Source organism: Helobdella robusta (assembly GCF_000326865.2).
Source record: "Helobdella robusta unplaced genomic scaffold HELROscaffold_25, whole genome shotgun sequence".
Classification (NCBI taxonomy): domain Eukaryota; kingdom Metazoa; phylum Annelida; class Clitellata; order Rhynchobdellida; family Glossiphoniidae; genus Helobdella; species Helobdella robusta.
In genome coordinates, this window is record NW_008704310.1 from 1,366,692 (window position 1) to 1,390,061 (window position 23,370).

General features: G+C 35.8%; 4 protein-coding genes across 4 annotated transcripts; all 4 read right to left on the bottom strand.

Annotated features, from left to right (window-relative positions):
• Positions 1-626: 626 nt before the first annotated feature.
• On the bottom strand, positions 627-1,601 carry HELRODRAFT_173047 (hypothetical protein; the record flags this gene model as incomplete). Its single annotated transcript, XM_009019684.1, has 2 exons — positions 627-1,081; positions 1,136-1,601. 2 exons carry the CDS (start codon positions 1,599-1,601, stop codon positions 627-629), a joined length of 921 nt encoding a protein of 306 aa, XP_009017932.1.
• An 11,569-nt stretch (positions 1,602-13,170) lies between these two features.
• Positions 13,171-14,017, bottom strand: HELRODRAFT_138084 (hypothetical protein; the record flags this gene model as incomplete). The annotated part of the gene is made up of 2 exons (XM_009019685.1): positions 13,171-13,293; positions 13,877-14,017. Coding segments are annotated over 2 exons (264 nt in total), but the record flags the coding sequence as incomplete, so codon positions are not given.
• Positions 14,018-16,973: 2,956 nt separating this feature from the next.
• On the bottom strand, positions 16,974-17,467 carry HELRODRAFT_138368 (hypothetical protein; the record flags this gene model as incomplete). The annotated part of the gene is made up of 2 exons (XM_009019686.1): positions 16,974-17,054; positions 17,369-17,467. Coding segments are annotated over 2 exons (180 nt in total), but the record flags the coding sequence as incomplete, so codon positions are not given.
• Positions 17,468-20,014: 2,547 nt separating this feature from the next.
• Positions 20,015-22,102, bottom strand: HELRODRAFT_173049 (hypothetical protein; the record flags this gene model as incomplete). The annotated part of the gene is made up of 4 exons (XM_009019687.1): positions 20,015-20,116; positions 20,379-20,639; positions 21,215-21,882; positions 22,015-22,102. The coding sequence occupies 4 exons, from the start codon at positions 22,100-22,102 to the stop codon at positions 20,015-20,017; spliced, it is 1,119 nt and encodes a 372-aa protein (XP_009017935.1).
• Positions 22,103-23,370: the final 1,268 nt, after the last annotated feature.

Consider the following 23,370-nt stretch of genomic DNA (forward strand, 5'->3'; position numbering starts at 1 on the left):
TGCCCTCCTTCTTTCATGTGATCAGATGTTGTAAGTCCTCATCCGAAAACTGTGCATCAGCAAGATCCGTCGATGTCCAACCGTCATCCGCTGATATTGTTGTTGCTCTTATGTCTTCCGATTGTATCTTCTCCTCGTGACGACAGCAATATTTGCATCCTGGTAAACATGGTCGACGTGAGAGAGCATCAGCATTTTTATTTGACTCTCATAGCATTACTATGAGTTGTTCCTTTGGTAGCTGTTCGAAGGATGTATTTGTTAGAAGTCTCTTTCTTCAGATTGGGTACCAAATCAGATCTTAAAATCGATTTTGTTGCTCCGGTGTCGACTGTAGTTACACATTCTCGTTGATCAACTTTTCCGTTCAGTCATAGGTTGTTTCGATTTCGATGTAGTCTTGAAACGTTAATTACGGTACTGGGGGCGTCAATTCTACTAGCCAACCTCTGCCCCACAAAGTTGGCTCTTATTAGTTTTCCCGCCCCTTCGTTAGAAGGGGCCGATCGTGATACAGGATCATCTTCTCTTCTTTTGTGCCATCTTGTCGCGCAATTTCGGCAGTAGTTATCTTTTAGGCGGTGTTTACAATCACGACGTAGATGGCCTTCTTCACTACAAATCCATCATTGGGGTACACCATGCTGTTGGGGTTTGCGTTTCACAACCACCTTCTGGCAAGAGCATTCTTCATTTACTTGGCGTAGACGTACGTCACTTTTTGATGCTTGCTTTGCCGATTCAAAAGTGAGACTGTACGCAACGGCATCCTTGAGTTTTCGTTTATCTGACAAAAAAAGGGATTGCTTGAGTTCCGAATCATGAAGGGCTTTGATAAACGTATCCAGGGCAGTTTCGTCTCTATGCTCGGGGTCTGATGTCGGATACGACAGCAATGTCAACCGTTCGATATCTTGTGCCAGCTGCTGAATGGATTCACCAGATTGTTGTGTTCTGTTTCTAAGCTGAAACCGATAAATCTGTTTCATGTGTTCTTCACCATAACGTAAATCTAACGCGCTAACCGGAACTTCATAGTTGAAGTGGTTCTCCGCCGGAATCGTCTGAAGAACCTCTGCTGCTGAACCTCGCAGGGCCAGTATCAGTGCTGTTGCTCGTTTTTTTCAGTTCCAACAGTTACTAGTTGCCGCTGCTTCGAACTGGGTTTTATAGTTCCAGGACATCTCTCCGTCAAATGCTGGTACCTTCAAAGTTCTTCCGAATGCGTGATCTAACGGCATGGTCATTTTTTTGGATTGCTCCAATTCTCGCTTCAATTTGTCTATCTTGTGATCTACCTCAACGGTCTGACGATCAAGTTTCTGCTCGATCATTTCTATTCTTGTTGACTGTTCTTCAATCTGTTCTGCCACTTCCAATTTTACGTGTTTTAGCTGGTCCTTGATCTGTTTTAACTCCTCTGTCTGTCGTTCAGACTGTTCCTTGATCTGTTGTTTTAACTCTTCTGTCTGTCGTTCGGACTGTCGTTCGGACTGTTCTTTGATCTGTTTTAACTCCTCTGTCTGTCGTTCGGACTGTTGTTCGGACTGTTCTTTGATCTGTTTCATTTCAGTTGACATACTAAGCAGAAGTTCCATCATTTTAGCGGTTGTAAACGTGCCTGTGCTAATTTCATTGTCTTCGTCAGCACCATCAAACTTGAATTCGTCTGGTTCTTACCTTCGTCAATGAGAGCTTCTCTCAGACGTGCTACTAGTGACAAGGCTTCGTTTCTGTAGTTCTTCTCGTAGCTGAACTACGTTCAAACCACACAGTTTTGACATCGTGTTCTTTTTCTATGAGTAGTAATTCGCTGGTCGAAGATCCCACTTCTGACATCAATGTTATAATACTCGCTGTCGTAACCGATTTACGATGCGACGGGTTCAAATCTTCGATTGAATAAAATACTCCAAACAGTTATTAGGTATTAAACTTTATTTACAGAAGAAATCAACGTTTATTTCTAGCAAATGCAAATTAACACAACAATTAACTTTTAAATTGTTCAAAATCTATCGCTATGACAACGTCAACAAAACAAATCAAATATCGCTTTAAATAATTCACCGAATCGCTATTCACAAAATCACAGAGTCACGAATTTACAAAATCACGAATTTCACTAATCGCTAACCTCCTTGCGACGTGCGCTTATATACTCTTCGCAAGCGTCGTTTCTAGATTCTTCTAGATGGTCCGATTCTAGCATATTCTAGAATGTTCTAGTGCGTTCGGTTGCACGGTTATAACAATATTCATTCATTAAGTTACTTTCTTTCTATCAACAATTTGTTCAATCATTAAACAAATGACTGAAAGAATGGAGACACTATTCACCACTACTTTTGATTTTGCATATTCTTTGATGTCATTCTTTCGATCAACAATGTGTTCAATCGTTTAATGAACGACTGAAGAAAGAAGGAAGGAAAGGAAGAAGGAAAAAAAGAAGGAAAGAAAGAAAAAAAGAAGCGTCAAACATAAACTTCTTTGATGTAGCTATATGACCATAAAACTTCAAAGTAGCAAATTAAATTTTTAAACAAATAAATTTTTAGAATTTAAAAAATTTTTAGAATTTCAAGAAAAAAATTGTTCAATAATAATAATGATAATAATTTGTGTAAGTATATCTGTTCACTCATATAAAAACGGTATTTTTTAGTCAAAATGTAATTTGAAATTACTTTGAAATTACCAAATTACATAAAATATGAAATTACTAAATTACCAATTATTTAAAAACTACTTAATTTGAATTACGTAATTTTGTTACTTGAATTACATTACTGCCCATCTCTGGTAGCTGAATTTCTCTACTTCTATGCATTTTATCGTCTATTCGTCTCAGACGATTTCAAAATAAAATTTGCCACATAACGTTAAGAAAACTGAAAAATAAACGTTGCCATTGAAAAAAGCGCTCTTTGTCTTGTCCATAAAATAAAAATAATCAAAAAATGAATATTGTGAAAAATTATAAAGCGCGATATTTTCAACTTGATTTGAAGTCGGTATCGAATATCTGACGACCATAAAATAAAAATAATCAAAAAATGAATATTGTGAAAAATTATAAAGCGCGATATTTTCAACTTGATTTGAAGTCGGTATCGAATATCGACAGCTCTTAAATGTATCGGTTATATTTATTCTATTTATTTTTCTAGTTATCCCATCCTCGTCGCCAATTTGTTGCGTTTCAACTTAAATTTATCTTAAAATTCTTTATTTCTGAAATAATCTTTTAGAATTTTAATCAACAACAAATTTCTAATATTCTTTATTTCTATTACGAAATTAAACTTCTTCAATTTATGTTTTATTAATAAAAGAAAATATATTAACTAAAGTTACGTCTAACAGTCATTCGAATCTCTAATGTAGCCACACGTTCCAATTTTCACATACCGTTCCCATTCTCTCCATGTCCATGTCAATTCATTCCCAGTACATGCATACGCAGTTGTACTTCATTCTCACCTGAGCGCATGCATACACAACATGTATTAATTCGTTCACTTTCACAGCCATACTTTATCATTCAATACACTGCAGGTTATGACCGTTGCGTTACTTACATTAAAAAGTATCGGCAATACTTCTGACGCGATACCGATACTTAAAGGTTAACAATCCTGCTCAAAAATATTATCCTCGAGACTTATTCATATAATTAAGTCACACGCAGGTCAATCTGAAAATTGAGTTCTTTGAAATAACATTTCTTCCGCAAATGTCCATTGAATTAAATGAATTAATGATGTTATTTTTTAGACTGATGCAGTTGAATAACTTCCCCAGTAAAATTTCTCTCATAAATCTGTATATCAATCAATCTTCGTTTTGCGTCCAGAGACCCGGTTCTCCGAGGTAGGACGTTGTTTTCTTTGCCATCAACTTTTTGCGCCAAATTAGACGATCAGTTGTATCCATTTCATTTAAATTTAGAGCTTTCATGTCTTGTTCGAATGTTTGCGACCAGGACTTCTTTGGACGGCCTTTGGGACGTTTGCCAGGTACTTCAACATCAGCAAGAGAAGTTATGGCACTGTTTCTACTTCGTTTAACATGACCAAACCACCGCAGACGGTGTTGCCGGCATTCGTCCTTTATATCATCTAAACCAGCACGACGCAGGATTTTGGTAGATTTGATGTGGTCCTTCAGACTAATTCGTTGCTTCCATCGGAGCATTTTCATGTCGGTTCGTTGAAGTTGTTGTTCCAGTTTGGTTGTCATAGGCCATGTTTCTGCACCATATAACAAAACCGGACGTATCACAAATTTATAAAGTCTTGATCGTAATGGTAGTGGGATGTCACGCCGCATCAATATAGAGGCAAGGAGATGCATTTATTCCAGGCTGCGCACGTATGCGTGCTCGAACGGCAGCTTCAGCTGTTCCAGTACAATCTAAAATATCCCTTAGATATTGAAACGATATGACTTTCTCTACCTTAATTGGCTTCAAAAACATTGCTATTTCGAATTTGTTGTTGTGGATTGATGCAAGCAGGACAAACAAAATTGGACACTTTAGATAAAGTACCAATTATTTTTGAACAACGTTTGTGACACCACTGGTTACACTGCTGACACTTGATTGAATTGTTACCTACACCAGCTTTACAAACCGAACAGGGCCATCGTCCAGTAACTGTGGATTGGATGGGTTCACCAGTGTTCATTGCTTTGGTTTTGCTGATGTTGACTTTGAATCCATGATCGGCGAGTCTGGTGTTCCAATCTTCAAACATCTGTGCTGCATTCTGCTCAGACGTGGCTGTTAAAACGATATCATCATCATATATTAGATTCCAAATGTCACCAGTGCGTATCAGTTTTGTGATTTCTTAGATCACAGTTATAAATAACAGTGGACTGAGAATCGAGCCTTGGTAAACTCCAACGCCGATGTCAAATGCATCTGTGTTTCCAACCGTTGTGCTGACAAGAGTCTTAGTATTCGTATAAATTTCCATCACAAGTCGAACAAGATATTCTGGAATGAGTTGTCGACGTAGACTCCACCTGATTGCTTCACGGGGAACTCAATCAAATGCTTTTTCAAGGTCTACAAAAATGTTTGATAGTTGTTGATGCTTTGCGAGGTACTTCTCTTGCAGTTGACGAAGGATGTGAATTGCATCAATTGTTGATTTCCCCGCTAGGAAACCAAATTGATAATTTCCGATTGTGATGCACGACGTTAATCTTCTCTCAATGATTTCTCGACAATTTTCAGGGAGTGTTCTAACAGACGTATACCCCGATATGATGAACAGTTCAATGGTTCGCCTTTGTCTTAGTATAGCGGGACTGTCATGCTATAGTTCCATTCAGTCGGCATTGAGCAATTTCTCCAGATTTCACGGCAAAGTTGTAGTAACGTTTGGATACCTGCAGTACCAGATGCTTTGATAATGTCATTTGTGAGTCCAGAGGGCCCTGCTGCCTTTCCATCCTTCATAGCTTTCAGAGCTTCTGTTACCTCCTCTACAGTGATGTCTGAAATCGGACCTTCGATGGGTGGAGTGTCAAAGTTAATATTGATGGGATTTGTTTCGTTTAACAGACGGTTGAAGTATTTTCTCCACTGTAGCTTGATCTCATCTTGTTCAAGAATCATCTCATTTTTGTCGTTTTTGATACATGAGGCACCAACTATGTCTTTTTTCGTACGCTTTGCTATACGATACAGAGATTTCATTTGTTCACCTTTGCTTTTAGTGAGCCACTCTCTGCACTGATCTATCCGAGCCAGTGCAACTTGACGTCTTGCATAGTTGTTCTTCTCACGGAAAATTTTATGGTCATCAACAGAATTTGATTTTTGCCATTGCTTGTATGCAACTTTCTTTTCAGCTATTGCATTTTGTACACTGTCATTCCACCACCAAGTGTCCAGTTCATGCTCATAAATCTGTATGCAATTTTATTTTCAAACTCAGTTTTACAAGTACATAAAAACCTTTGGATAAATTTGGATCACACGCGTAGTTCGTAAAAAAAACTAAAATTCATTCAAACCTGGTCGAATGCTCAGTAGTACATTATACGGAAAAAGTTGACTGTTTATTAAATAATTATTAATTAGTCGTTATTTTGTAGATTTATCAACTAGCATTCATGGAATGGTGTTTTGGTTGAAGATCAAAACCATAATTTGTTAAAGACAATTTGTATGTACAATTTATTATGAACAATTTATTAACAGCAAAGTTTAAATTAGATTTAAACAAATAACTATTAAATGGATTATGTCAAAATCAAATAAACAATACAAAATAACAATATTAACAGAACAAAATTAACGAGACATCCATATGGCGCATTGCTCAATCGATCAACAAGAGATATTGCCACCCTTCTAGGCAGAGAATTTTTTGTTCTGCTTTGCGATTTTCCTGTTTGTCAGCCTCAACTGATGAACAGATGCAGTTCTTGAGTAGGTGCATGACTTTATGAGGATGGTCTTCGTTGAAGATGTGCTTCAACAAGTAGTAATAATTTAGTCCAGGTTGCATTGTTTCAACAGCAAGGTCATTTGAAATGCAACTCATGAGACGTGCAGATGACCTCAACTGAACGACCGGATGAATCGCAGGTAACTTCGTAACATCTTTCTTTGATCTGACGCAGTTAGTGGTTGGAGATGTGTTCGAAGTTTTGTTGCTTGGAAAGGTGGTTTAAGAAAGTGTGGATGCGTTGGAAGCACTGCTGAAATAGTTGCTTAAATTACTTGTGGATGCGTCGAGTGACATTAAAGTGGTCTGTTGTGGTGTTGCTTGTGAGTAACTGATTGTTGAGATGATTTCAAATGTTGGTTCTGTGCAGTGCGCAGTGCTAGTCAGATTTTTTTCCTTCATCCGTGTCGTAACTTTTGTATCTGACATAAAATTTAAAGCATAACAACAGGCGATGCCGTTGCTGAATGTCAGTCAACTTGTACGTTTCTTGAGATTCAGTCGTCTTTTTAGTATCTCATCCGTAAGAGCGAGTAAAAACACAAGACACTCCTGCCACAAATCGAATCTTTCTATGGCCGAGCCACAAAAGCCAGTACAGAACGTCCCCTCCAACCTCCAGCCCAGCTGCACGCACCTCAGCATATATTTTGCTGAAGATCAGATAGAACGAAGATCTCAGTTGATGGTTGAACTCCTAAAAGCTTTAATTTTAGTGGTAACTAATTTTGGTTAATGTTGGCAAATGAATCAATCATAACAAAAACAAAACACAAAAACTGATAAACTTATGTTTGTTGAACAATCATTTGTACAGTTTGTTTGCATCAATATATGTTTGCGATTAGAAATAAACAATTAAATATACAACATAATTTGCAAAGCATTTGAGTATTTAAATTAATTTGGACAAACACCACCAACAACGTCGTTCTTCAAACAAGTGATTGGACGATAACACTACAGACAGCATTAAAAAACTGTATATATAACAAGAAGAAGAAATGTCTACGAGGCTCCCCTAATGAACTTCATGAGAACATTATGACAAAGAGCAAGAGACTTCTTGTCCCCCAACTTATCGAACGTCCGAGCCGCCTCTTTCAGGAGTGACGACGATAAGGTTGGCGAAGGTAGGTAGGAGAACATCATGAGAAGTGATGTGGCTTCTGTGCTGTCCATCGTAACAACAGATGAATCATCAACTCTCCATTCTCCACTGGCAACGGTCGAAGACTTTTCAAGTGTTGCTGGCAACTCTGCCTGCGAATCCTTCCCAAATGGTTTCAAACTCTTTTCCACATTTGACTCTTTCACGTATTTGCAAACATTTGCATTGAAATCTTAATGAAATGAATACGAAAAATATCGTTAAAACGCCAATCGATCACCTAAGACACATACAACATGAATCATCTCACATCACACACTCAACAGACCCCCCAGACCAACCGATCATCTCATACACATACACAAGCATGCACGCACGCATGCACGTACACACACACTGACCATCAAGATGACCACTCCGTTTGATGTTCCTACAAAATAACTGCCTGGTCTTTGAAGGACTAGCACCCGCCATCAATCTCAGCGTGGCTTCATGGAGGTACAACTGTGTCGACAATGTTCAATTGACGCTATTTATTCAATCAACCGGCTAATTAATCAATTAACTAATCAATTAATCAACCCATATTATTCTCAATGCCATCATCCAGACACCATCATTAGCATCGTATATATAAGACTAACCCTGGACGTAATCTTGGTGTTGTGTGTACTCCCCACGCAACTGATCTGACACAGCTTTCTGAAAAGAATGACGTCAGCGTGGAAGCAGGTCAGCTCCAAGTTGGATACCCTGTTGAATGCATGCTTCTCCATGCCGGACAGCTCCACTGAAACTTGCTCCAAATGATTTTGCATCGCACCATGATGCTCATCATTTTCATCACTGTCGTCATCATCGTCGTGATGATCATCGCGTTGGGCACGCATATATGAAATGTTCTTTCTTTTCCTCCAGAGGTCTGTTCGAACGCTCAGCAGCCAATCACATGCTTGCAAGTGCCACAGCTGATAGTTTTGTATATTACAAACAAAGAGGTATGAATATGTATAATGAATTTATTAAGCAATTATTTCAAAGTATGGCGTCGTATTTAAGTAAACATCAAATTGGCAATAAAATGTGAAATAGTAACAATAGGCGGTGACCGATTATAAGTGTCATGCCAAGTTTACTTGTTGAAAAATATCAACAGTAGCCATGAAACAAGAACAATGAAACATTTTGACCATGTTAAGGCAACAAAAACCAACACTTTTCAAAACAACTGTTTAATTTTAAATAAGATATTTATTTTTTTCTACATATAGAAATTAAATAAGAAACAATGACACTTCTGAAATAACAATGCATTAGAACTTTGTTTTAAGGGGTAATTAGCATATTATGCACGTTCCATTAAGCTATCGAAATCCGCCGTTGATTACGAACAATTCCACATTTATTAATGACATGACTGATTACAGGGAAAGAAACAAACAGGAGAGAATGAAGCAGAACCTGGGCGAGCAGTTGGTGTTGTTGATGTTGTTCTCGATGTGTGGCACTGCACGCCAGCGTGCTGCTTGCCTTGTTGCACAACTTCAACATCATGAACGACTCCGCTTGTGAGCTGTCAGAACTTTCGTCCACATACATCCTCTGCATCATCTTCCTCAAGCCATACAAACATCTGGCTAGTGGATTCCTGAATGAAGACGTCAAGTTCTCATCAGGCCGTGTGCAACGACAATAAGGAATCAACGTAACATTCAAACCACGCAAATTTCATGATATCTTGTTCATGCTGAAAAATTTTGACAGCACCCATTGCTCGGTTAACTCAATCAATACTCGTATGTCAATTAGTTGGAAGTTTTTGTTCTGTGGATAAAGTCAGCGACAAAAATTAATCCTTCCAAGCGGCATTCACCACTCTTCCACACGCTCCAGCTTCATCCAAGACATTCTTCAGGTAGATGGAAGAACCTACATTTTAAATATACAACGATATGCTTTGTCTACATTCCCGGCACAGGAATTACTTAATCCTCGAAGGGTCCTCCAAAGTTCGACTACATAGCTTACACATCATTTGATTGGATGAGTGTTGATCTTCCAGTTCTTCGACCTTGTCTACATATTCATCCATGTTTGTTATTCTCATTCATCCTCTTAAGCGTCACCAGTTGGGCCCTTCCTTCATCCCTCCCTCCATCAAGCTCTCTCTTTATTTCTCTAATAAATCGTTTGCTGCACACCGTTTAATAATTTTTTGCAACTTCTATCCACTGATTTAAATTTAAAAAACAAGTTCGTCGTTCAAAATGTCTGACCATCCCAACAAGTGCAACGCCATCATCAATACTAACTAAAAATTAAGCATCAATTTGTTTGTTGAATCAGTCAATGAAAGAAAAAATTTAGCCAAAAAATTTAAATGTTAAAAATTGACAAACAAAGCACAGCTGAAATACATTCGCGGCACTTACTCGACATTTTGCAGTTGTTGAGGCACGATATCAACAAATGTTTCAGGCGATTCGATGTTGCTGATGTTGAAGACATTATGTGTCGCTTGCTGTTGTTGCTGCTGCTGTTGTTGTAAGAGAATGCGTTTGAGTGTGACGCACCACCACAAGCACACATCGTCGTGTCTTCGTGATTTTGAGCCGGGGCTTCCTGCTTAATGAATAAGTTTGAACGTGAGAGTTGCAAGAGAACAGATTTTTAATTCTTACTACCAGACCGAAAGTAAATTTAAGCCATAGAGATCGTCTGAGGCGGCGAACCAGCAGAAGCATATATAATCAATAAATATTTTGTCATGCCATATGAAAACGAAAAAACCCAAGCACAAAATTAAATTAGTAAAAAAATATAACTTTAAACAAACTACCCAAGAACCTACTAGAGGCAAGATCTAACAAACAAACAAACAAACAAACAAACAAACAAACAAACAAACAAACAAACAAACAAACAAACAAACAAACAAACAAACAAACAAACAAACAAACAAACAAACAAACAAACAAACAAACAAACAAACAAACAAACAAACAAACAAACAAACAAACAAATAAACAAACAAACAAACTGACATCGCTGTGCTAAATTCAACGAAAAATTTCCACATTTAACAAAACGAACATCATCATCCAACATCCGACCAGAACAAACAACATCCCACACCAAAACCATCCAACATCCAACCAGAACAAACAACATCCCACACCAAAATCATCCAACATCCGACCAGAACAAACAACATCCCACACCAAAATCATCCAACATCCGACCAGAACAGACAACATCCAACATCAACATCATCCAACCAAAAAAAGAACATCGTCCAACTTCAAACAAAACAAACAACACCTAACATCCAGCAAAAACAAAAATATCATCTAACATCCAACCAAAATAAGCATCACTTGACGTCCAACAACGATGTGCAAACTCTCATGCCATATCACGTACCATCAAACAATGCACAACATATAACAACATATAACAACATCAACAGCATCAACAACAACATCGACAAGAACAACCTTCAACTGCCTCCTGACAGCACACCATCAAATGTTCTAACCTCCATAAAACACTGCAAACGACATGATGTTAATTTTTATCAGACATTCATAGGAGTGTATTTCCCAATGTAATTGAGCTCTACAGTCATTCAAAGCAGCGTTTTTATAATTTTTTTTTCAGAAGAAACATCTAAATTAAATTTTTAATATGTATATATCTATCTATTTATCAACAGCAAACCAATGTTAATCTGATGAACAACAAACTTTTCGCTTGTTTTTCCGTGAAGACTTTGAAGTGATGACGATGGAGACCGTGAGGGGGACGACGATAAGACAACTGATTTTGTGATGTCCAGCAGCAACAGCTCCCTGTACATTCGAGCCATCATCGACAGCGGGTCAGCTAGTTGAGTGGATGATATTTGAAAACTGGAATATTTATCGGCTGATAGGCTATCAATTTGTTTCATCAGAAGGTGAAAAAACGAAGAAAAAAATTTCTATAAATTGTATGAATTTGTATTTGTTAGAATATGACGTAAGGCTAGACTAGTATGTAGTGTGAGAAGAAAAACCAACAGGAATGATCCAAACAATACATACATTTGTCATTGGATTCAGCTGTGAACATCGGAGAAATGTTGAACGAGGGATGGTAGGAGGAATGAAAGAGGAAATTCACTCCTTGTTCGGTATTGATCCAAGATAAATGTGGTGATGTCTCGTGCCGATCCAGAGCTCGCTTCATCAGAAACCTCTGACGAATGCATTGTATATCACTCTTTATTGCATTCCATTTACTAATTATTATTTTTATGAGTAGTAGGTAAACTCTATATATAGTTTCCCAGAAATCTTTAATGTTTTCTCGATTTAGTATGGTTCAAGTTATTATTCTCTCATTGGTTGTAATTTACGGTCAACAATTTCAAACATTTTTCTCAGTGGCTGTCAATTTAGTTCAGTTCAATATAATTATTTTTGATTGGCTCTCAGATCTTGCCATTTTAAGATGCAACAAGCGAGCTAAAGATATTTATAATAGATATATACATTTATATAAATTTCATTAAATTCTGCAAGCAATTTTGCATATCTGATGATGGTTGTATAAAACTATGTTTCTTTTTTAGAATTCAACTTCATTTAGTAGTTTTGAAAAATGGTGCTTTGAAATAATTTTTCATTTTGAATTATAGGAGACTTTGAGTTGTTCAGAAATGAAATTGAACACTGCAGATAAATACATTTATAACAAAATCGGAGTACCATTAACGAGGATGAAAACTGCGGCGATGTTTAATGAACCAGACAATCCTTAACACTAATTTTCCAATTAATAGTTACAATAAAATTGAATGAAATCAAAGAATGAAAACAGAAAATGCTATAAATGATAAGGTAAAACAAAAATTCAAGCATGTCCACCCACCATAACAAAACATAACAAGTACAATCACCAAATAACTAACAATAAGAGATGGGAAGAAGAAGGAAGGGAGAACATGATGTGCGGTGAGGGCCGCCAGGATGTAGAGTTCGGAGAGGTGGTGCTTGTCGAACATGCTGCCAGCCGCTTCTCCCAAGTTCAATGCACACAGAGATAAGTTGATGCCGTGCAGTTTCGTCTGACACATCAGACCTGATCGCCAATCAAACCAATCAAAAGGATAACATCATTGTCTTCATTAACATAAACCGATGCACCATTATTATTTTTATTCCATATTATGGAGTAGTCGACTTCACAATTTAACTAATTTCAATTCGATTGACTGTCCATGATGACGTCATCTTAATTACATCCATCATATCAATCATAACCACCACAGATGTGAGTAGCTGAATCTCGTAAAACAATAACTCACGTTCAAAAACATCAACAGCAATGAACGAAACTTCCTAACCCTCGCACAGCCAGCCATGCAACAGAATATGAACGAAAACTGATCCGACGCCAACCTTGCACATGCATCCTCAGCATGCAATGGTAGACCCAGGCAGCATCAGCGTACGAACACCTGACATCTCGCACAGGTGTGTACCTCCCCCACACGCCATCGCCCGCCTTCGACTCCAACCAGCGACCAACTGGAAGGAAGTGCAGCATCTGGCGGATGGAGTTCCAGGCCAGACTGAGGAAGAGATTGAAGGATGAGGTGGGCAAAGGTCGTTCCAGTGACTTCAAGCAGGCCAACAATTTGCGGTAAGCCTCCTGGTAGTCTTCCTGTCCCAAACAAACACGTCAATAACATTAGATAACCGTGCTAACTTTGACATATAAAAAAATACATCAACAAAATTAGGAGGGTACATACACGTGCACCATCAACTTCCAAATTAAATGTACCAACAACAACAGTATTTAATAATAACAAATAAAAAATAACATAACAAGTGTAAAATGAATGTAGATAAGAATCCATTTATTTGCTCATCAATCATCGTATTATATACATTTTATGTATATTTTTTATATTATATATATATTTGCTCATATCTTAGATATTTTAAAACATTTATACCTATAAATCGGAACTAAAAAAATTCTGACAAAATTAATAAAAAATAACAAAATAAGACATTAATTTATAAAATTAAGAAAAGTTAATAATTAAACACTCGATGAATAAAATATAATTCAATAAATATATACGCACGAGTCATAACTTTCTTTGATTTTTTCTGTTAAAGCCACCGAAAATTGTGCTTGGTGCCAAAGAGTTCATTACTTCATAATTAATTTGAATATGAATATGTAAACAACCACAACATGGCTCTCAACAACAACAACAGCAACAACAACAAACCCTCTCCATGCAGATCTCAGCCTGCCTCCTGTTCCTCCAGTAATCAGATGCGGACTTCGACGTCGACTGAGTGACTGGTTCGCTGAACATGGCCAGTCGAGCCACAACGAGGACAGTGAAGATGGCATTGAACATCCACACGCAAAACGAACTCAACCACCTCATCTTGCTTCCCACCAAACGTTCTGTAATTATGACAATGACAATAGATCAGTTTATGGCTGGCAACGGATTTTCACTTAGGAGATGCACTGAATGTTCGGCCTGGTCGAAAACTCGGCCGATTGCAAGTTTCGTATAAATCATCACTTTTAGAATTTCAGGGTAATAATTGTTGAAAATTATTAGCGAAAAATTTGTTTTGACCATCATAGCTGTTAAAACACCAGAATTTGAACAAAAGATTGAACACAATCTCGATGAAGAATTGGTGGATAAACACGATTCGCCTATTGTTTTCTTCAATAACTTATTTCTATTCAGAAATAATAAAGTTTTCTTCAAAATTGCAGTTTTTTGGTATTTGGCCTTTTACTTCGGTCGAATAGTGCATCAGCTATTCGGCCATTCGACCAAATTCACTATTCGGGGCATCTATAATTTTATTACAATAATAAAATTGACGCTAATTTTAAATTTCAAGACTGTAAATTTCAAGTTGCCCATATTGTGGAATATGGGCAACTTGAACAGTCATTGGCGCCTATTATGTTATGCTTTGTTAAGTAAGTTACTGTTGACAGTCAGCCACCGAACTATAAAGTTTCAGTTCGCCATCAGAACAATCATTTTCATATTCAAACCTGAGATGAGACATCCTACTTTTTTTATGATCTTTCTAACAAAAAATTCATCTATTTTAATAACTATACATGAACTGTCTAACATTTTCTACCTATTTTCTTCTTTTAATGTAGAAAAGAACGATTTGAACTTTCTTTTGTGTTACTTTGTTAATTTGTGCCTATATTTTTATTTTCATGGTATAGTAAATAATTTTTCCTGTTTCAAATGATCATACAAAGAACCTCTCCAGCTGACAGTTCAGTGAAATTATTTGGTGCAAAAAAATGAAAATTATAAAGGTGGCAATTAATTAATAGCAGATAAATTGCGAAAGAGCAGACAAGAAATGGTTGATTAAACGAATGAGTGAGTTCACCTTCATCGAAGCCATGCAGCACTCGATAGTTCTGATGAATAATTTGTGAGCCATCCCTCCCAGCATCGATTGCACCGACACCTAGGCCATCACTGATCAGCGAGGTCCTGCCGGTGAGCAGTCCCAGTGGGTTAACAACAAACATGATGATCATGAGGCAGCAGAGGAAGGCCCTCGGTCGATCGGCCACCACCGGCAACAAATTTCCAAAGTCGGAACTGTCCAACATGAAGGAATCTGAACAGGAAAGGAAGGTGCACCAATCGTAATTAAAAGAACATGTGATTATTTTCATTAGTGCAATCAATTAATTACTAAATAACAATTCAAACAAACAAGCAAATGCCAAATAAATAAATAGAATCTAAAGCTCGTGAGAATAAGGCAGCGCTTGTGAATATGAACCAAGTTAAGTTAAGATATTGCTAGTAATTAGTTAACTGCGGCCACCACCCATGGATAGGTGTGTTCTATGAACGAGCAAGTCGGCTTTTGCGTGAAAATGTTGTAATACGCACGCTTGAAGTTTGAATAAAAAAGTTATTATTCATCAAGAGCAATTAAACAATAATAATAATATAATATGCTAATAATAATAATAATAATAATAATATATGATGTAATGTGCATTGAGCCTAGCTGTGGTAGCTGTTTGACTGTAACTAGGCTAGGAATGGAATGGATCATAGAAATCAAGATCCGTGGTTCTGGATCCAAATCTAAGTGATGGATTTGTACGGATCTGATTTCGAATCCAAATTGCATACTTTTCAAGATAAGCCATTTTAGTTATTAGATCAACTGCTTCTGCTATAAGATCTCATGCTTCTGCTGTAAGATCAACTGCTTCTGCTATATGAACTAATGCTTCTGCTCTAAGATCTCATGCATCTGCTATAAGATCAACTGCTTCTGCTTATTAGATGAAACGTTTCCGTTGTAAGATCAAATGCTTCTAATAAGCTGGCACAACAACTCACGTGATCCATAAAACCATAATACGTCTTTCGTTATACCTTCCAATGTTATGTTTGATTCTCCTCAAAAGTGTTTAATGCAAATAGGTAATAATAACAAAAGAAACCTTGTAAACTGTCACTGTTCAGCTTAGGACTCGATGGCAAAAAGTCTTCAGCCCCTTCAAAAAAATAATCACCACTATTCAACATCTGATCAATAAAATTTAATCCAATCTTCACAAAACTTCAGCGTTTGATCATTCATTCAATCAATCAATTAATTAACCATTCAATTATTCCTCTCTCCGTTCGTTCGTTCATTCATTTATCCATTCATTCATTCATTCACTCATTCATTTATCATTCCATTGTGAAATTATTTCATAAAATTATTTTTTTTAAGAAAATTCACTGGTTTAAAAAACCCCAACATTACTGAAACTGTAAGTCTTGGCCGAGCAACGCAGGATAAAGAGCAAAAATAAACCACATACAACAAATGAATACGGTGCAACAAATGAAAAAAAAATACAAGAGCATACAAAAAATAAACAACGCGTAACAAATGAACAACATACAACAAGTGAACAACATACAAAAAATGAACAATATACAACAACATACAACGAATGAACAACATACAACAACATACAACAAATGAACAACACGCAACAAACATACAACAAACACCATACAACAAACCTGAAGCAGTTGAACAATCATCATCATTGGATTGCGGTGGGGTCAGCATGGAAACATTGGCTGGAGAGGTGGCTGTCAATCAATTCATACCATTAAACCAACAACAGCATAACATCAACATCAAACCACCGTCGACAACGACATGGCATAACACAACATTACAAAGATGATATATAAGATGATGACACACACACACACACACACACACACACACACACACACACCACACACACACACAACAGAACTGACATGTTGTCATCTTGAGCATCTTGACCTCCTCCTTCAGCTTGTTGTTCAGGTTTTGCAGGTACCTTATGTACTCAATGGCCTTCCTCAAGATGGATGACTTGTTCAACTTCATTCAACGTTTTCGTAAATCAGGTCATCATCAAAATGTGATAATTATTATACAATCACGAGTCACTACATCATTCTGTTAATCATTAAAAGAAACAGTCGATATGCAATGTATGGTCGGTTCATTAGGTACGTCACACTAATAAAATAGCTAAAGCCTGAACGACCAAACAAAATTACAAAACACTAAACATCAAACGTTTAAAAAGAAGTCTATCAATATAAAAAAAACAATCAACCAATCAGGTGACAACACAAACTGATCCCAGCAGCCAACGAACAAGCAGATTGGATAGAAAGAATGTAGCACACCTTTGTTTCCTTGCCGACAAGAACTTCCTTCAGCTCGAGCAGTCGATCATTGATGCTCAGTCGATACCTTTTCTCAATGGCATTGTGAGTTGTCTTCTTCCTCACTGGTCCGCCGTATTTCTTGCTGTTCGCCAGTCTTGCTATCGGCAACTGTGTGTTGTTGGTGTTTGTGATTTTTTGTTGTATGACTGTTTTGTGGCTAGTGTTGCCTGTTTGGTGGGTGTTGTGACGCATGTGGCTTGTGTAGTGTTGTTCAGTTCGTGTAATGTTGTTCATTGTCTGGTGTGTTATTCATGTTATTTGTTGTTGAGTTATATAGTATCGAGTTATTTATGTTGTTGTTGATCTGTTCAGTGGTAAGTAGTTGTTGGGTAGTTTTGTTATTATTGATAATATAGAGATGAAAGCAGTAAATCATTGTGAAAACATTCCTTGACATTATTTCCTAATGTTGATCAATCAATCAATTAATCAATTAATCAATTAATCAATTAATCAATTAATCAATCAATCAATCAATCAATCAATCAATCAATATTTGTTCATCTTCTATTTTCCAAATTTGGGAGGAGAACTTTGCTTCTTCATTGTCACTTTTTAGCACTAGACCAGGTACCATGCATTTAGATTTTGCAAGATTGTTTGTGCCCACTCAGGTCTTTTTTGGACAGCCTCTGGAGCAGTTGCCAGGTACTTTGAGATCTGCGACAGAACGTATAGCACCATTGTTGTTTCTGATGTGACTGAACCATCACAAGCAGTGTCTTTGACGTGCACAATTTATCAGCAAGATATTCTGCATGAAAAGCTTTTTCAACATCTACAAACACGTGTGACAACTCAAGTAGTTGCCAGATGATTTTAGGTGCATTGTTTGTAGATTTTCCGGCCATAAAACCAAGCAGATGGTTGCAGATTTTTCAAAATGTTTAATAGAATGAAAACTTGACAATCCATCAAAGCCAACGTAACACTGCCCAACATCCCATGAAGAAGGATGTGCGCATTATTTTTTATTTATTGTGCATAGGTGGTTGTGATAAATTTTATAACAATGATGATGATTGTCAGAGTTCGCTTGTTCAGCACTTCAAAAAGAGTGAAGCGCTGCATGATTAAAGTGTATTTGGTAACGACGCATTGCATGCACTGGCTTGATAGAACAGCTGATTATTATACTGCAGTTACAAGAACAGTTGATATTGTTAGTTGTAAGTACATTTGTTATTTATAAAAGTTAATGTCGGTGGTTGGTAATGGAGGCCGCTGTTGGGCCAATGTAATAAGAACGAGGTAATTACATTGGTGGTTGCTTTCAGTCAACAGTCGGTGGTGCGTTGGTGGTAACAACGTTACAACAACTCCATCGTCAACCAGTGGTTTCAGTTAATATGTTACAACAACAACTACATCGTCAACCAGAGTTTCTTGAAGAGTTAACATTCCAGCAAATTTCGTTCAGTATTGTCATAAAGAGTTGTTTTTATTTTGCTTGTTACTTGGAACTGTTAAAAAATATTCATAAACTGTCCTCTGGTTGCACATGTTTATTTATTAAATTGGTAAGATTTCAAAAATATTTCAGACAAATCCTGACAATGATAGTATTAAAATTAATGAAACAGCATTAACAACATGAATGAAAATCTCACATCAAACCTTTTCAACATTGCTGTTACTGGTATTGAGTGGTTGATGAATCTTGTTGTTTTGGTTGTTGATGATGTTGTTGTTGATGCTACTAAAGTTGTTTTTGATGTTACTGATGTTGTTGTTGATTTTGTTGTTGATAATGTTGTTGTTGATGTTGCTGTTGTGACCATCCAGCACAACTGGACAAGGATGTTCATCCAAATTATTCATTGGAACAATTTGTACAGTGCCAGCTGACCCATTTGTTGGTGACGTCATGGTGATGATGTTGTTGAATGATGTCATCATCGGTTGGACGCTGCTAACAGTCTGTAAACAAAAATGAAAGTTGGTTATCCAATCGCATCATGTAGTAATCAACCAATCCTTTCAACTTATTATACCTTCTAAAATATGGCTTCATCCACTAAATGTTTTCAACTCTAAATCAAACCTAACTTACAAACTAACAGTCCTTCCAATAAACTACCCTACAAAAAACAAATTGTCAACCAGCTACTAATACTTTTCTGCTAATATAAATAGTAAAGTCAAATGTTGATGACTATCCAATGACTTTTTTATCCAACTTTCTTGCACCTCTTTCAGAAAAATTGTTTATTATAAAAAAACTGAATAAGTGCAACTTGAGACCCATCCTAGAACCTGTGAAAGATTGAAATGTGATAAGAGAAGATGAAAGAAGATTCCAAAGATAAGAACCAAAAAAACTAGAAGTGGACTTAGTCAAAAAGTGTTCAATCAACATTATAAAATAATGAGAATTAGATAAAATTTTTTTTAAACCTGAATGATTTGGTTTGGTTAAAATGTCTATTAAATATTTAGGAAGATAACCAGAATTTAACATACACATCAAAATAATTATGAATGTCTCAATATTCAGACAAATGATATTTAAAAGTGAAATTTCTTAAAATTTAGATCAATAAGCAAATGATCCTAAACAGTTGGATAGTGAGAGCACCAAATCTTGAGACTGTGTCACAAGATTTAATGTGTCCAGTGAAAAGCAAATTTTTTTCTACTCTGCACGATCATTGCTTTCTCCTTAGGTAGTTCCAAAAAATCTCTGTTTATGCCAACAAAATTGGTCTAATAAGACAATTCAAATAATCTCCTACAAATAAGATTATGTTACATAAAGTGCAGAGAAAGAAATAATGAGACTAGGTTAAAACAATTAAACATGTATCAGGAACTGATTTACATACATATAGCTGAAACCTGACACCAAAACTGATAAACTGATAATAAATAATAATGATACGGATCACCAACATGGCATAACATGACATTAAATCCCACTCACCATTCAGAATTGAATTAAATAACATCAAAACATTTTATTACTAACATTAGGATAATTCTCAATTTTTACAAAAGTTTGCTCTAATTGGTTTTGTTGGCCAGCAAAAGAACCATTGATAATTAATTGTGGATGAGAGGTTTTGATATGTTGCGGTTGAAGTGGCATTATGGGAAGTTGATGCTGCTGATGTTGTTGAAGTGGTTGTTGCTGCTGCTGCACTGGCTGCACCACAATGTTCGGTCTCATGGTATGTGTTTGTATTGGTTGATTAGTAGTAAACAACTGATGCTGTTGTTGTTGTTGTGACTGTTGAAGGATAAATTGTTGTTGGTCATTATGAACAAATTGCAGTTGTATGGCTGGTTGTTGTTGGGCTACTTGTCCTCCTATCAACTGCTCTGCAGACTAAAGGTCATCAAGTGAAAACTTAATCAATCAAAAATCAAAATAAAATAAATATTAGGACGTTCTTGTTTTTTGTGCTATACCCAACTTTATACATCATTGTTAAAGAAGTTAGAATGGAATTTAAATTTTTCAATTCTTTAAAAACTCAGACTCTGACAGTCAAAATGCAAAATGACAATATAATAATCTGGATAATATGAATGACAATATGGTAAGATGAAAATAGATAAGACAAATTAATTTTATGATGGGAGATTGTAGTTGAAGTTCTTATTGCCGGATATGATAAGCAATTCTGTGATGTCAAACAATTTGATATCATTGAGATTATGTAAATAAAGTATTTTGAGTAAAAAAATCTTTAGCAAAGTGAAACTTACTGAGATGAAAATGAATAGTTTCAAGTATAAATTATTAGCAACATGTAACATTTGGAAGTAACAAGAAGACAGCAACAGTGATTCAATACTTACCAAAACATTACTTTGTGCATATAATGAACTGTTTATTGCATTCTTTTGCAGTGACATATGTTGAGCTGGGATGCAGTCGTTGTTGTTCCTGAGAAGAAAAGTGTGATGCGGTTCAATGATTAATGTTTGCTGTGAGTACTGACTTTGTGTTGGAGCTTGGCAAGCAGTTGTTGGTCCACAGCTGGTTAAACCATTTATACCAATGCCATGCTGCGTCTCAAATGTGTTTTCATAATTTGTACATGGCGCAAAGTGTTGTTGTGGTTGTTGCTGCTCTATAAAACTATTTTGTGGTGCTGATGTTAATTGAGAACTTTCAGATTTTCGTTGATTTTCCAAATTTGCTAAATTGAGTAATTGTAATATTAATTGGGCTGATGAGGAATCATTTTGAATTTTTGGTATCAGCTCTTTAATTATTTTTTGTTGTTGTGATGAAATATTTTCATTTGTGTTGAAGTTGTCCTGAGGCAAACACTGCTGCTGCGATGTATTAGTTGATTCACTCTCAAAATGAATATTGTGCATATGGCTGCCGTTAACTGCACCTAAATTCACGTTGTTATTCAGTGGTGGTTGAAACAGAACCTGACTTGTTTTTGTGTCATTACAAATTTCTTGAGCTGCCTCAAATAACTGAACATCATCATTCACAAATGAAAATAAATCTGAAAGTAGAATAAAAATTTACTATTTAACCTTCACTATTTTAAAAAACTAGAAATAATTCTGCAAATGAAGTATTATCTTTAAAAATATTTTTTTAAGAATGAAAGTTATTTGATTTCTTATTAGACTACCTTTAATTTCATTCAGTCCATCTATCTGGTAACCCAGTTCAGCTGATGAAGCACCATCTAACAACCATGAAATGTCCTCAGAATCCATATCCAAAACACTTTTAAAAACTTTTTTATAACTAATTACTAACTTAAAACATGATTATTTTTTAAACTTTTTTCTAATTTTCAATTAACTTGATATCAGTTCTAATTGCAATTCTTTAATTCTGCTATTAATTTAATTTTTAATATTAATTAATTAATTTAATTAATTAAGTCCTGATGTTAAAAAAAACTAATAGAAAAATAATCATATATTATAATGACCTAGCCATTATGGTTTATTAGAATAGAAATTCATTATGGCTTGTTAGAATAGAAATTAGACTAATAGTTATTATTAGTATTAGTGACTATAAAAATTAGTCTTAAATAAACTCATAGTCTCTCTAATGACTACTAAATAGGATAATTTGATTTGACATCATTAATTAAATCATAATATGAAATTCATTAAAAATGATTTTCATAAGAATTGGATAAAATTTGTAAAAAACGTTACCATCAAATAAATTAATAGCTTAATTTTAATACCAAAGATGAGAACAATCATGAACAGGGTGAACAGAACATAATAGATTTTTTAAAACATTTCAATTTCATTATTTCAACAATTACAGTTTCGTTCATTTTTCTTTGAAATAAAATTAAAAAATGGATCATGCGCGAAAATTAGCCATCACAAAAAACATGAATTATTTAATTGTAATAATGAGCAGATTTAAATCAGCAATCATCAGAAAATATTAAATAGAAACCAAACGTCACAAATTCTTAACGTAAACGAACCAGACGAGCAGGGAGTTGGTGTGTAATGGTACGAGAAGCAGGCAGCCAATGGCCAACAAGTCGAATGATGTCACGTGACATTCACAAATTTTTTTTTTTTCGTAACAATACCTAGCCACTGAATATTACAGTGCAAAACGTCGTGCTTATATCTTAGTCATGGTTTATACACATTTATTTTACGTATATTTAACTACTCGCAACGGTAACTAGACATTGTGTTATTATAAAAAAATAGCTGTGTCGTACAACATAACAAAGGTTTTGCAGAGTATATCAATAAAAAGAAAAATAATAGAGGAGGTGCTTGATTTAACGTCGTCGAGGGGCGCTGAGTCAATAACCATATGAAACATATAAATAATATGCTAATTACCCCTTAGCAGCACAGGCTTATTACCATGGATAACATCACAAGGAAAAACTTTTTATAACACATAAATGCCAAATATTTTATATATATATATATATTTTTTTTTTTACAATATTCTATAAATTCTACCGAGTGTTGGCGTAATATGTTGA